Genomic DNA, 14728 nt, shown 5'->3' on the forward strand with positions numbered 1-14728 from the left:
GCCATCTCCAATAACGAGGTCATCCGGGCCAAAGTAAGGTGAATGGAGCGCAAGGGTATCGAGGTCATGGGTTACATGATGCGAGGCTCCGCTATCAAGTAGATAATTCGGGTTGGAATTTTGGTTGGGAAGAGGAGTGGTGGTTGCCGTGTGGGCTTGGGCGGGGTGTACTGAGGTTGACGTTGGGGTGGAGCAGGGAAGGTGATAAGAGGGTATTTTTGGCGGAAATACGGGCAGTTAGCAATGACGTGTCCAATTTGACGACACCACTGACAACGGCCTTTAAAAGGGCGTGGGGTTGCTGTTGTGGATGCGGAAGCAGGGGTGGCAGCGGGGTTGTATTGTGGTGTATTGGTGGTGTGACGGTTGTTACCACGGTAGTTATTGTTGTGGCGAAAAGCAGCATTAGCAGTAGGTTGAAATAGGTCGGATTGTGGTTGTTGATCTAATAGAACTTCATGATGCAGTAGCTTTTCGTGAAGCAGTTCGAAAGAGATCGAATCGTCACGGGCTCTCACGGCATCAATAACTGGTTTATATAAATTGTAATTAAGCCCACGAAGAATTTTCGAGACTATGTCATCAGGGTCTACGGTTGTACCCAATAAAGCCAATTGATCAATACAAGTTTTGAAAGTGTTCATATAGTCACTGATCTTTTGATCAGCGGGTTTGACTATTGAGTTTAATCGTTCTTTAAGTTGAAGGACATGGGCTCGAGAAGGGTTGTTATAGGTGCTCGAGAGTATGTCCCATGCCTCTTTGGCCGAGGTAGCACGCACGATGAGTGCCTGAACCGTGGCACTGAGTGTGCTCATGAGAGCCCCGAGGATCAAGCCATCTTGCTTGAGCCACGAGAGGTATGCGGGGTTGGGTTGTTCTGTTTTGTCAGAACCTGTGACGGTGGGTGGTGGTGATGCGGTGGATCCATCAAGGTAGCCGAATAGGCTGTACCCGAAGAGGATATTGACAAGTTGAAAGCGCCACGAGACATAGTTGAGCGGCGTTAGTTTTACACAGTGATTCAAATTGAGTGAAATCAAGGGTTTGGTGGTTTCATGTGGGTTGGGAATCATGTTTTCTGGGTTGGTCATGATTGATTGTGCGGTGGAAAAATCAAAGGGAGTGCTGCGTTTGAAGGTGGTGGTGGGACGGGTTGAGAGAGGGTTTTTAGAGGATTTCTTGTGACTCCTTGATACCATGTAAGAAGGTGTTATTTGTATATATGAACTGATGATTTACAATGCTAATGATCTAGGTATATATAAGATGAGAGGTAGTCTAATTAAGGATGGGAAAGGGAGCCTATACATTATTTTGTCTATAATTACATTATTGAGTATATCACTGATTGATTGTGTTTGCTTGATTTGTGGGGTTGATTGATTGTGCTATCTTTTCCTTATTTGTAGAGGTATTATTGCTAATAAATGCCATCTATGGAAAGTGCTCAGTTTAGCAGGTCTTTCTTCCTTAAGACAGATGTATCCGTTTAAGTTTAATGATCTGATGCGCTATTTAACATTGAGCCTAGGGCTATGAGGCTAACTACACTGAAAGACTGTACTAGACGGGAATTGTGCATTGAAAATATATCCGATCTTGAATGACCCGATTTAGATGAGCCATGACCAGTATGCTGAACTTTGGATTGAGCTTTCTTAATGTCTCCAAACAAAGTTGAAACAAACCTTAAAAATTCCTTTCAGAAAACATGAATGTGTCCTTATGGGAGTATGGGACAGTACTCCACATGCAGTTTGTCAAGACTGTCATTAAACACTTTACTATCATTGCATGTATACCGACACAAATACATTCGTTTACTCAAGTCAGTTTCCATAATACTAGTGCAAACAGTGGCGGAGCCAGGATTTGAACTTAGGGGGACGAAAAATTTTAGGGAGGACGAACGACTAATTTCATAAGGCACCTTCAAAAAAATTTCGAAATATTTAACTTAAAACTCCGAAAATTTCATCTCCCTGGGGGCGACCGCCTCTGCTAGCCCCCCCCCCCCCCTCCCCCAGCTCCACCACCGAGTACAAAACACATCAGCCAAGCTACTAATTTGGACCCTCTCCAATTCTAAAACGATTACAATTATTAGATCGTCACAAGATTGAACTCGGACTATTTATTAAAAATGCAGGTTCATTTCTTTCAAGGAAATGGAGAGAATCCGGACTACCGAGCTGCTATGTACTCTTTAGTCGTTACCATTGTTCTATAGGATGTGGACGAAGGAGGCTAGCGAGGTCGAAGGGATTCCGTAAACACTAGCTACTCAATTATCGACGTTGGATACTTTAACCTCACATTTTATTAAAGTGACACGGTGTACATTTCCTATTTACGAAGGTGAACACATACGGGACTTCAAACAAAAAAAAAATACTTCTCACCTGTAATTTGTTTAGAGAGAAATCAATCATTTGTGGTTATTGTTAATAATCGGTATATGATAAGTGGATTAAAATGTAATTGAATGGTGAATCACACATTCAAAACATTTTAAAAGTGAAGGACAAACAAATGACAGAGAGACTAAAATCTTAAATACGTTAGTCATAAAATAGTTAAGTACATTAGTATGAAGAGAGTTAAACGGAGTAGTTTATAAACATGTAATCACAAAATTTAGTGAAATACTTGTTACGATATATTATTACATCAATATTCATAAATCAGATTTTCTAGTCCGTGTCTTAAGGTATGCTCTTAGAAAACACAATAGCACACATTACCAATACAAAATGTGGTAATATTTTTATGTATAAATCGGATTTCATAAGATACTCAAAAATAAAATCATTACTTAAGGCAATAGCAAATTAGCAATAGTACAAAAACAAGGAGTTTCGTTTCCATAAGTAATATTTTACTCATTGATTTTCAAAATAAAAAGTTCCTTATATGAAACCGATTTCTAAAATAGATAACTAATTTCATACTTATATAAAGTTATAGGAGGAATAATAAGGAACCTTAACCATTGAGGAGGAATAAGGAGTTCCATAAGTGATAATGTGGCATTGAAAAAAGATGGCATGGAACTCTTACCGCGGCTATTGCCCTCATGTGTTTATTCGGGTTCTTATGTGCTCTAAAAGTAAATTTAAATTAGAAAGCAAAATCGAAAACACAAATTATAGTGGAACACCAATACACCATCGTACCGTATAACCAGGTAAAATGTGATTATGTAAAAAGTGACTATTTTAGATAGAAAAATGAGCATAAAATAGTTACTCGTATTATTTATCACAAAGTAATTACTTTTAATTTGTCGCACCGGACGACGGACGCTCGCAATCATTATTAAATCGAAAAAGGAGAAAAAGGGAAAGGACAAGAGTCAAAAAAGCAAGTGTAGTGTAATAATCCAATCCAATAAAAAAGAAACAGCAAAAACAACGCCACATAAATAGTCTATTCTATATTTACTCTCTCTAAAAAAAAATCAAAGAAAAAATGGGAGCTTCAGTAGCCATTTTAGCTGTCACTATTTCTCTCCACCTCATCGCCTTCGTTTTCGCTGTCGGCGCCGAACGACGTCGTAGCACGGTACTCTCTTCTCTCAATTTCTTCTTTTATTTACTCTCTCCGTCTCAATCATTTATTTACTTTTAATTCAAATGAAAGGTAAATAAATGATTGAGACGAAACTATTTATTCTTGGTTAGTAATTAATTATTAATTATTTATTATTATTAAATTGGAAAATAAAAAGGCGGAAGTGGTGCCGGACCAGTACGATGATACGACGTATTGCAAGTACGCTTCAGATGCTTCAACGTTGTACGGACTAACGGCGTTTGGTTTACTGTTAATTTCTCAAACGGTGGTTAACGGCGTTACTAAGTGTTTGTGTTTTGGTAAAGGCCTTGTTGTCGGTCGGTCTACTACTTGGGCCGTTTTCTTCTTCATCTTTTCTTGGTTAGTTTTCTTTCGGTTTTAATACTCTCTCCGTCTCAATCATTTATTTACTACTTGTGGAAATGTTTTTATTTAATTTGTGAGTGAACTAGAACTGGTACTGTATGGGTCGGATTAAGACGGGTTTATATTACGGTTCAAGACCACCGTCCGGGTTGAATATTGGTTATTGTCGGCAGTTTCAAGTTCAGGCTAGGTTAATTAATTGAATTGAAGCTAAATTATTGTCGGGTCATCAATGCATAGGCCAGAGGGGACATTATCATGTTACTGGTCGCCTCGAGTTGGTTAGGAGTTGGGACAAAGTGTTTTCACAGATATTTTTTGCCTTTGAATTGGGTTGGGACAGTTTTGTTTGCTGTTTTCGGGATGTATTTGGTAGGGTTTCTCAGTAAGTACTCCGTATTTGCGATATATGGACTTTGTGATAAAATGAGGATATCAGATATGGCTATGGGGTCAATGTGTCGAAATCCATAGTTTAATTTTTGCTTGGTACGAACTATTATTAGTAAGAAATGAGATGTTTTGGAATAAAGGATTAAAATACACTATATGCTGTATTTAAAGATTGTGGAGGATGCAATAATGCATAGGCTTTATTGGTTGAAGGTGATGCTGTTGGTGTGGTGTTTTGTTATCATATAAGGTGGTAGTGGAGACGGTTTGGTATTAAAAAGATGCCGGGATAATTGTATGCAGAAGTGCAAGTATTTTCTATGAGGAAAAGTGATACAATGTATTTTCCTGTTAGCGAATGACTGAATAGTAACTCTTTAGCTCTGTAATTCTCATGCTAGGTAAGAACTGATACTCTATACATTTATTATTAGAGATTCATTTAGGGTGTGTTTGGATTGAGTGATTTGGAGGGAAAAGAAAGGGAGGAGGAATAGGGGATTTAAAATCCTTTGTTTTGATAGGAAATGAGGGTGGAGGGAAATGGAGGGGGAGAGATTTGGAGGGATCCAATTTCCCTCCTCCAAGCCTAATCAAAATCTATCCACAATAGGCAAAATTTGGAGGAAAATTGTATCCAAACTCTCACACCCCATTCCCTCTCCCTTTCCCTTCCCTCCTTCCCCCTCCCCTCCCCTTCCCTCCACTTTTGCTATCCAAACACACCCTTAAACTTTGTGTATAACTTGTAAGCTATAGATATCATGAGTTATCTCCTACAATGGGTTTCTGGAAGCCACAAAAGCAACTGCCAACAGATTAACATATAACCAGCTTCTCATTGGTCTTACTTAGCTACGAGCGAGTTGGCTCAAGAAGCTTGATCCTTGATTTGACAAATAAGTGTGATGTTATGTTATCAACTCCGGTGGTTTATTGCAAATCTGTGCGTTCTGCTGATGATAGAAATGACATGGATTTGTAAGATTAAGACATAATCGAAAGAATGATGTGGAGTCTACTGAATCTTGACTATTGAGGAAAAGATCAAGATGTGTCTCCAAACTCCATCCTAACAAAATTTATGGGGGGATGTGATGCTTACGAAAATTTCCCCAATAGGTCTTGGTCTTGCATGTAATCTCTTGTTTGTAAATCTCATGTCTCAGTCCTTGTTGTCAGCTTCCCTTTCTTTACCTAACCTTCACTTATATATACCTTCAAAAATCAATACATTTTTGTGATGTTATGCTATATTCGTAGTGATACAGTTTAAATACACCGGTACTTCCGAACCTAATATCTAATTGTAGTGTTTTCTTACAAGATTTCTAACTAAAAAGTTATACCTTTCAAACTAGGGAAAAGACAACATCTTCTTCCAGTACACCAATGTTGGACGCAGAAAATCTACCCTACATTGAAAGATATGCAATTTGTAATGTCCTAACATTTGTTGCATCTGAAAAATTGTGCTTCTGCATTATACCTGTCAGGCTGTCATTTTTATCAACACCTGCATCTGTTGTGACATGATTTTAACAAGCAGGTTGTCATACATTCGTACAGACAAAGCCAAAACTTTGAACCCTTTGTTTAGAAGGTGCGATTTGGAGGGGAATGTAGGGAAACAATTTCCCTTGTTTAGATAGGAAATTTGGTTGGAGGGATCAATTTTCCCTTCTATTTGACTATTTAAAAACACAGGAAATTTTGGAGGGAAAACATTGATGCCGTCATCCTCCTCCCCTCAGCCCCTTCTCTCCTACAAGTAATTTTGTGTCCAATCCCTCTTGGTAGACTTTTTATCTGAGGACTTGTGACTGCCAGTGTAGTGACATCCAGTTTTTAATAAGACGTCTTTCACCATTTGCATCTTTCGTCTTATTTTTACTTCTGATACTTGTCTCCCCTAATTATATCCCTATTTTCACGTGCTGGACAAAGCCATAAGTATGGTTCCACACTTGCTTGTATGTCTTCGAAATATCCTGCTCCTGCAGTCCTGCTCATAATATGAAATCTAACTCATTATATTCTCTTATACAATAATTCCACAGATTTAGCAAAAAACTATGACTAATAAAGTAGTAAATTTGCATTATTTGTGTATGTATCATGATGATGGTGTATTACTTATCCATTGGCTACAGCGGTAGCTTTTGAGTTCTGATTTCAAGTCTTGTATGCTAACATTAAAATTTTGCAAGGGTCAGACTATTGTGTTCTGTCTACTCTTCTGCTCTTTTCATGTGGTCATGTCGTCGTTGATATCTTATTTGTCAATCCCATGAATTTTTTTGCCTCCATATCCCAACTCTTCGGTTATATGTAGTTATGTACCTTGCGCATAGAGCTGACCTATCTGCAAAGACACGAACAATATCAAAACCTTCTGTATCTTTTGACTTGCTAGCTATTTGCAAAATAATTGAGATGCTAGGGCAAAATAGTTGGGTTTGGTATATTAGGAATATACGTACTGATTTTTATGGCAAATTTAAGTTCGGTCTTTCAGCTGTGGAAAATTTAAAAGTCAAATTGATTATAGGCTTTGAGTTTTGGGGGATTGTGACTTGTGAGCTGTGAGTCGTGAGATGTCAAGATGGCACTACATGCAGATAAATTCATATGTAATTCAAGTGAATCTCTGTTCTGAAGAACTATAAACATATTTAGAATGATGTAGACGTGGACTCCTGTGATTTATGGTAATCAGCTTAAGGTTTTGTGTCTGTTTTCTTTAAAAAGCATTACCCAGAGGCCCAAACTCATCTTGTTTATTTTGGTGATTCAATTAGTAGTTGTTAAGATAACATCAATTAATCACTGCTGTATTGACGCTTGATTCATAAGTGGGAGTAGTTTTTATGGCATGATTTATTGCTGTACATTACGGATTTGGGACACGGGAAAATATTTGGTTCTCAATTTAGCATCCTCTTATATGTTATACACTACCTCAAATTTAGGGCAGACTAAAGAGCAAGACATTTAGGACTTTATTGTCAAGGTATACTAGAGAACTTCCAAACAAGTGAACAACTGATCTCTTGCGCAGTCAATCTTGAACAAGTTTTTTTTGGCTCCATGAACACACAACATTTGGACAGTAGGGTGTGTTTGGATATCATTTTAGGAGGGAAAGGGAGGGGAGGGAGAGTGAGGGGAAGGAAAGGTAGGGGAGGGGAGGAGAGGGGAGGGGAGGGAAAATAAATTATGGTTGTTTGGATAACAAAAATGATGAGAGGGGAGGAAGAGAGGGAGATGGTAGAGTGGATGGAGGATGTTGATGAAATGAGAGTCAAAAAAAGTTTTCCTTCCAAATCTTACTAATGATGGAAAGATTTTAGTTTGGTCTTAAAGGAGGGAAATTAAATCCTTTCATTCCCCCCCCCCCTCCTTTCCCTCTAATTCTCTCAATCCAAACACACTCTAAGTCTCGGGCTCATTTCAAGTGTCTTCTCATTCAGTCAGATAATTGACTCATCTGAGAGTGATACTCTATTTGAGAGCTTTTCAGGATTGCCTGATGATTGAATTGTGAAGTGAGTAGCTAGGAAGACCTACAAAAAAACGTGTTTAGGAGCATAACAGCATATGCGACTATGAGAGCGACCTTATTATTTCATCAAATCTCTCTGTTTTTTTTTTGGGTCCCCGCCTCCCTTTTTCACTTTGCCTCGTGTATTTTCTTTCATCGCTCTCCAGTCTCCATCTTATGTACTCTTCCCCGTCTATTATCCCTAATAATGTTCTAGTTTGACAGCCCATCTAGTCTCAGCTATATGAGAGAATGACAACTCTTTCTTTGATCAAGGCATCAATAAAGTGTTTCAATATGGAAATTTGTTATTAAACTCCCCTTGGCATCAAGATGGTATATATTGTGATTAACTGCATAGGTTTTCTGCCTTCCCATCACTTCTTTCCTAAGCGTGTTTTTGATTTATATGTAGATACTCTCCTTTTGTTGATAGGGGGTTGTGAATTTCCATGCAGGGTAACCTTTCTGAGTGCAGAAGCATGCTTGTTAGCCGGTTCTGCAAGAAACGCATATCATACCAAGTATCGAGGAGTCTTTCAAAAAGAACCGATTTCATGTGCTACTCTTCGCAAGGGAGTCTTTGCTGCCGGGGCTGCAATGACACTCTTATCCATGATCGGGTCAGTCTTCTACTACTGGATCCACTCCAAGGTTGACACTGGTGGCTGGGAGAAGCATCAAAATGACGGTATTGGAATGGCCACTTCAAATATGCCTCACCAACCTCAAAATCAAACCGCTGGTTTCAGCAAACCATGATCCTTCTTTCACTTGAAATTGGTTACCTAAACAGGTGAATGTCAACTAAAAAAAGGATAAATTTCCTTGAGATATGCCCATACATCTATGTTATATATAATGTAGAAATGATATAAATTAAATTTCGTTTATATTTTGGCGAAAAACACATTTAGTGCATGGATATAGTCATACAGGGTTTGTGCTGTACTCTATGACAATCCTTGTTCGAGCCCGAAGCTTGTTAGCTTCTGCACGTTTGTGTGTTGTGAAGTGTTTGTAGTCATGTATTAGTGCCCACTTGTGAGAATTGCTTGAGAAATTGCTTCAACTCTTGTAATCCTAATATTTCAATCTGCAGTTTCTCGTGTTATGGCTGGTCGCAGAGAACAAATGTTTTTTTTGGACTTCCTCTCGACAGTCTTGAGGGTCTTACATTCTTACGGTCTTACCATTAACTCTGCTACCTTATTACGTCGTATTTTTTTTTTTTTTGGGTGTAAACTGTAAAGGGAATATTAAAAAGCTACTTATGACCAGAGGTTGGAAGGGACAAAAAAAAGCTACTTCCTCTCAAAGGTCTTTCACTCTTACACATTGCTATACCTAGAGCTGACAAGCTTGACCCGACCCCAACCCGAGCAAATCTGACCCGACAGAATCCGAGAATATTATAACCTGAACCTAACCCGATGATGACCCATAACCCGACATGATGATGATCAGTAACCCGAAAATGACCCATAACCCGGCATGTCCCGATGATCCGTAACCCGAACCCGACCTACACCCGACGCGATTAAATTGATGAAACGACGATTATTAAGCTTAATATTGATCAAAATGAAAGTGATTTTATATTTAAATTGATATGTTTGACTTAATAATGAAGTAATTAAACAAAAAAATGGTTTAAAAACTAAATTTAATGGTCAAAAATTGAAGTAATGTGATAAAGCAAACGGACCCGATAATGAGCCCACCCAAATCCGACCCGATACATCATGTTTTAGAGTCCCCTAAATTTGATTAGTGCAATCCATGAGAATAGGTTGTGCAATCAACTGAGACAAATTAATAATGAATTTAATGCACCCGATTTGTTATTTGAGCCATGAGAATACGACTTATAAGAGCAAGTACAATGGTAAGCAACAACATTCTAGCTTAGCAAATCCATATCATATTCTAAGCTACAACCATTCTAAGCAACTAAACTATTCCAATGGTTTAGCTAGGTTTTATATACTAGTTTTGCTTTTATTGAATAAATCAAAAATTAAGAATAAATCAAACCTAAATTTCTATTGGTTGTTTTGTAAATGTGGGCCATTGTAAGCAAGTAGCTTAATGAAGCAACTAACTTAAGCCAAGCTATCCTAATTTTCCTTCTCCAATGGTGTAGCAACTAGCTTTTGCAATTTTATGAAATTGCAAGCAAGTCCCTAAACTACACCATTGGACTTGCTCTAATTTGTCTGGTAGGCTATTTAAACCCTGAGAATGAGTTATTAGTACTAATAGTAAATAGTAATGTTAGTCTAACCCATGGTAATGATTTGACAAGGTAGTTCTTTAATTGTTATATGTGTTGAACTGTTGACCGATCCATGTTAACGGTAATATCTTTGCCCTAGAGCTTTCCCGTTTTATAGTATTCATCTGAAGTAGATAACTCATAATTACAAATTGGCTAGTACTTAGTTATTCACCTCCCTAGGATCGACCGGTATGCTACAATACTTGTACGCTTGCAGTACTTTGAAGTGGCTTGGGTCTAGTGGTGTCCCGGGGGTACCGTAAGGTACTTACACCTCAACTTGAGGTCCCGGGTTCGATGCCCTAGACGGGAGCACTGAGGTATTGCACGGTGGCCCTTTGGGGTCTGTTAAACGGGGTGCCGGCTTTCCGTGCTGCCGCGTATTCCAAGGTTTGGACTAACTGGACATCTCCTTATGATCTCTGGTGTAAAGACACTCGTCATAGTTCTGACTAGGCGGATCCAATAAGGTTTGAAAGGAAGGTCATTTCCCTTGCTTGCAAAAAAAAATAAAAAAATAATAAAACGTAACATGGAACCATAATATTGAATGTCTGAATAGAGGAGTATAATTTATCTAAAAACACTTTTTTTTTTGAAAGAACCCAGAAACGGGTTTAATTATTGTTAGTTAGTCAAATATTATCTAAATATTTGACCATTGTATTTTGTATATAATATCATGTGCATATTCATCTAACTGAATTAGCTTAGATATGTCGAGATTGTATCCTTATATTTAGGATTGTATCTAGCTAAACTCTGTTGTAACTCTTGTATATATTGTCAAGCAATAATAGAGAAACCCTCAAGGGATTACGTTATATGACATGGTATCAGCTTCTTGGTCCTTGTCCCTGTGAGTGCCTCTTGAGCGTTTATTTTTCTTGAAAAATAACTCACTGCTTCTCGTTTCTCATCTCAATATGACAAACGATTCAACGTCTTCCACATCTAAATCCCACCTTCATCCCGTTTTTACCGTCACAAACATCCAAAACAAGGTCCGTGTCCTCGACGGCACGAAAGTCACATATGCGTCTTGGGTTCGCCTATTCAAACTTCACGCCCGTGGTCACGACGTGTTATCCCATATTGATGGCACGGCTGCCCCGGCGAAAGATGATACGTCTTACGCTGATTGGTGTAAAGTAGATGCACATGTCCTTCAATGGATTTATGGTACGGTTAGCGACGATCTTCTCCCTCGAATTCTTGAGGATGAATCGACCGCTCGTGCAGCATGGCTCCGGGTGGAAAACATCTTCAACAACAATAAGGGGGCTCGCGCCGCCGCTCTTGAGTCCGAGTTTAATGCCCTTAAACTCGCCAATATGCCCTCTTTGGAGGCCTATTGTCAACGACTCCGGGAACTTGCTGGGATGCTAAAGGATGTTGATGCTCCGGTCACCGAACGACGTCTTGTCATCCAACTGGTTCGTGGTCTTCCAGGTGAGTATGACACGGTTGCATCGTATATTAATCAAACCTCTCCTAATTTTGAGACTGCTCGTAGTATGCTCGAGCTCGAATTGCATCGCAAATCTGGTTGCGATGAAGCGGCTACGGCCTTGGCTGCACCCGCCGTTCCTCCCACTGACCCCTGGGTCGAGCCGGCTCCTAAGACCACCAACACGGCTCCCCCACGTCAGCCCCATAACAACAACCATAATCGCTACCAACGTCGAAATAATAATAATAACAATCAGAATTCCAAAACCCCAAATAACAACAATCAGACTCGTTCTCAAACACCAACACCCACCCCTCCACCTGCTTACCCGTGGGGACCACCCCCTGGTTGGCCCACCCCCTAGACCCCACCGCCTTGTCCATACCCCACATACCCCGGCTGGGCCCCTCACTGGCCGACACCGTTCCCACAACAAGCTCGTTCTCATGGGTCGGGTTCCAATCGTGGAAATCAGTCTCGCAATTATGGGCAAGCATACGTCATGGACAATGAACCTCCTCAACCTACGGATTTAAGCCAAGCATTCCAAGCATTATCGGTTCAAAATGGTATGGATCCGTGGTTCATGGATACAGGAGCATCATCGCACCTCACCTCTGATCCAGGTATGATTTCATCTCCTTTTAATACGAGTAAAATTCGCTCCATTTATGTCGGTAACGGCCATAGCATTTCCGTCTTGGGTTCGGGCACCTCAACTTTACAAACCCCTGACCGTACCCTTCATTTGCGCCAAGTCCTTCATACCCCTCACATTATTAAAAATCTAATATCCGTCCGTCAATTTACCAAAGATAATAATGTTAGTGTTGAATTTGATCCATTTGGCTTTTCTGTGAAGGATATTCCGACTGGGAAAATGATTTTGCGGAGTGACAGTGATGGCGAGCTCTACCCCGTGTCAGCTGTACCCTCCACGCGTCCCACAAATAACAGTCCAACGGCTTTTTTGGCTACTGGACCTGATCTTTGGCACTCCCGGCTTGGTCACCCCGGGATTTCTATTTTAAGTGTTTTACATTCTTCGAGTCGTATTCGTTGTAATAAGCCAAACACTACTCGTATTTGCTCTTCCTGTCAAATAAGTAAACAAAGGAGATTGCCCTTTAATGATTCTTTTACTCAAACTTTTGCTCCGTTTGATATTATACACAGTGATCTATGGACTTCGCCTATTTTAAGCAAACAAGGTCACAAATATTATATGGTTCTTATTGACAATTTTTCACAGTTTGTCTGGGTGTACCCGTTAAAATTTAAGTCACAAGTGTACGATAAATTCCTTCAATTTCATGCCTATGTTCAAACACAATTTAATGTCAAAATCAAATCATTTCAATGCGACTTAGGACGTGAATTTGATAATAATTCCTTCAAAAACTTTGCTGACAAAAATGGACTTATTTTCCGATTTTCGTGTCCCCAAACTTCCCCTCAAAATGGCAAGTCTGAACGTATGCTCCAACGACTAAATGACATGACCCATGTTCTTCTTCAGCACGGCTCGGTCCCCAAGCACTTTTGGGTCGATGCCCTTCACGTTGCGACCCATCTTCACAATATCCTTCCCACTTCCACTCTCCAATACAAAACACCCACCTCCGTTCTCTACCTCAAAAATCCGTCTTATGATCACTTACGTGTTTTTGGGTGTGCTTGTTATCCCAACATTTCCGCCACTCGCCCTCATAAACTCGCCCCGAAGTCTCTTAAATGTGTTTTCCTCGGATATCCTCCGAACCAAAGAGGATATAGATGTCTCGAAATTGCCACTGGTAAATTATTCATCTCGCGTCATGTTATCTTCGATGAAAATGTTTTCCCATTCCAGGAATTGTCCTCCCCACAGCCACATGTTGACTCTAACTCCCTTAGCCCACCAGTCCTTAACTCGTTAGCCCAACCAAACCCACCCCAACCCAACCCACCCGATAACCAGACCCCCCCTGCCTCTCCTGCTCGTACCCATGTACCCAGTCCCCTGCCTACACACTCTCCACCCTCACCAGCCACGCCCAACTCGCCTACCACACCCCCTCCTCACTCTCCCGCTTCCGCCACCACACACACACCTACTCCACCACCCCCACCTCCCCCCCACCCCCACCACCCCCTTTCCGTACCCACGATATGACCACTCGTGGCATGAATGGTATATTCAAGCCCAAAGCCCTCATTGCCTCCACTTCCCTTTCACCATTACCCAAATCACCTCACCTTGCCCTTAAGGACCCTAACTGGAATCGTGCTATGCAGGACGAATTTTCCGCATTAAAGGAAAATCATACTTGGGACTTGGTCCCTCGACCCAATGATGCATCTGTTATTCGTTGTATGTGGTTATTTCGTCACAAGTTTAATGCAGACGGCTCCCTTCAACGCTACAAAGCCCGTCTTGTCGTGAATGGTAAGACACAACAAATTGGGATCGACTGTCACGAAACTTTTAGTCCGGTGGTCAAACCTACCACTATACGGACCGTCCTTAGCTTAGCTGTGTCCAAGTCTTGGCCTATTCATCAATTGGATGTCAAAAATGCCTTCTTACATGGTAACTTGGAGGAAACAGTGTATATGCATCAACCACCCGGGTTTGTAGATCCCGCTGCTCCTCATTATGTGTGCAAATTACGTAAGTCTCTTTATGGTCTCAAGCAAGCGCCTCGCGCTTGGTATCATCGGTTTGCCACATTTATCTTATCGCAGGGATTTGTTAGCAGTAAATGTGATTCCTCCTTATTTATATACAAGACCCCTACTGCTACCATTTATTTGCTTCTTTATGTGGATGATATTGTCATCACGGCCTCAAGCACTGCTCTCCTTCGCTCCCTTATAGCCCGCCTATCGCAAGAGTTTGCAATGTCTGATCTAGGGCCCCTACACCATTTTTTGGGTATCTCTGTCCAACGTACCTCCACTGGGCTATTCCTATCCCAGCATCAATATGCTAAGGACATCATAAGCCGTGCCAAAATGGGCAACTGTAAACCATGTACGACTCCGGTTGAACCGGGTTCAAAACTCAGCGCGGATGCCGGTCCCAAATTCGAAGACCCTGCTCTATATCGTAGCCTGGCCGGTGCTTTAC

The 14728-nt window shown here is 40.5% G+C and overlaps 1 protein-coding gene across 1 annotated transcript; it reads left to right on the forward strand.

The window, feature by feature from the left end:
* The first annotated feature begins 3375 nt into the window (after nt 1-3375).
* LOC141643983 (uncharacterized) lies at nt 3376-9017 on the forward strand. Its single transcript, XM_074453395.1, has 3 exons — nt 3376-3567; nt 3734-3939; nt 8341-9017. Exons 1-3 carry the CDS (start codon nt 3475-3477, stop codon nt 8642-8644), a joined length of 603 nt encoding a protein of 200 aa, XP_074309496.1. The 5' UTR covers nt 3376-3474; the 3' UTR covers nt 8645-9017.
* The last annotated feature ends 5711 nt before the right edge of the window (nt 9018-14728 follow it).

This window comes from Silene latifolia, chromosome 2 (assembly GCF_048544455.1).
Source record: "Silene latifolia isolate original U9 population chromosome 2, ASM4854445v1, whole genome shotgun sequence".
Classification (NCBI taxonomy): Eukaryota; Viridiplantae; Streptophyta; class Magnoliopsida; order Caryophyllales; family Caryophyllaceae; genus Silene; species Silene latifolia.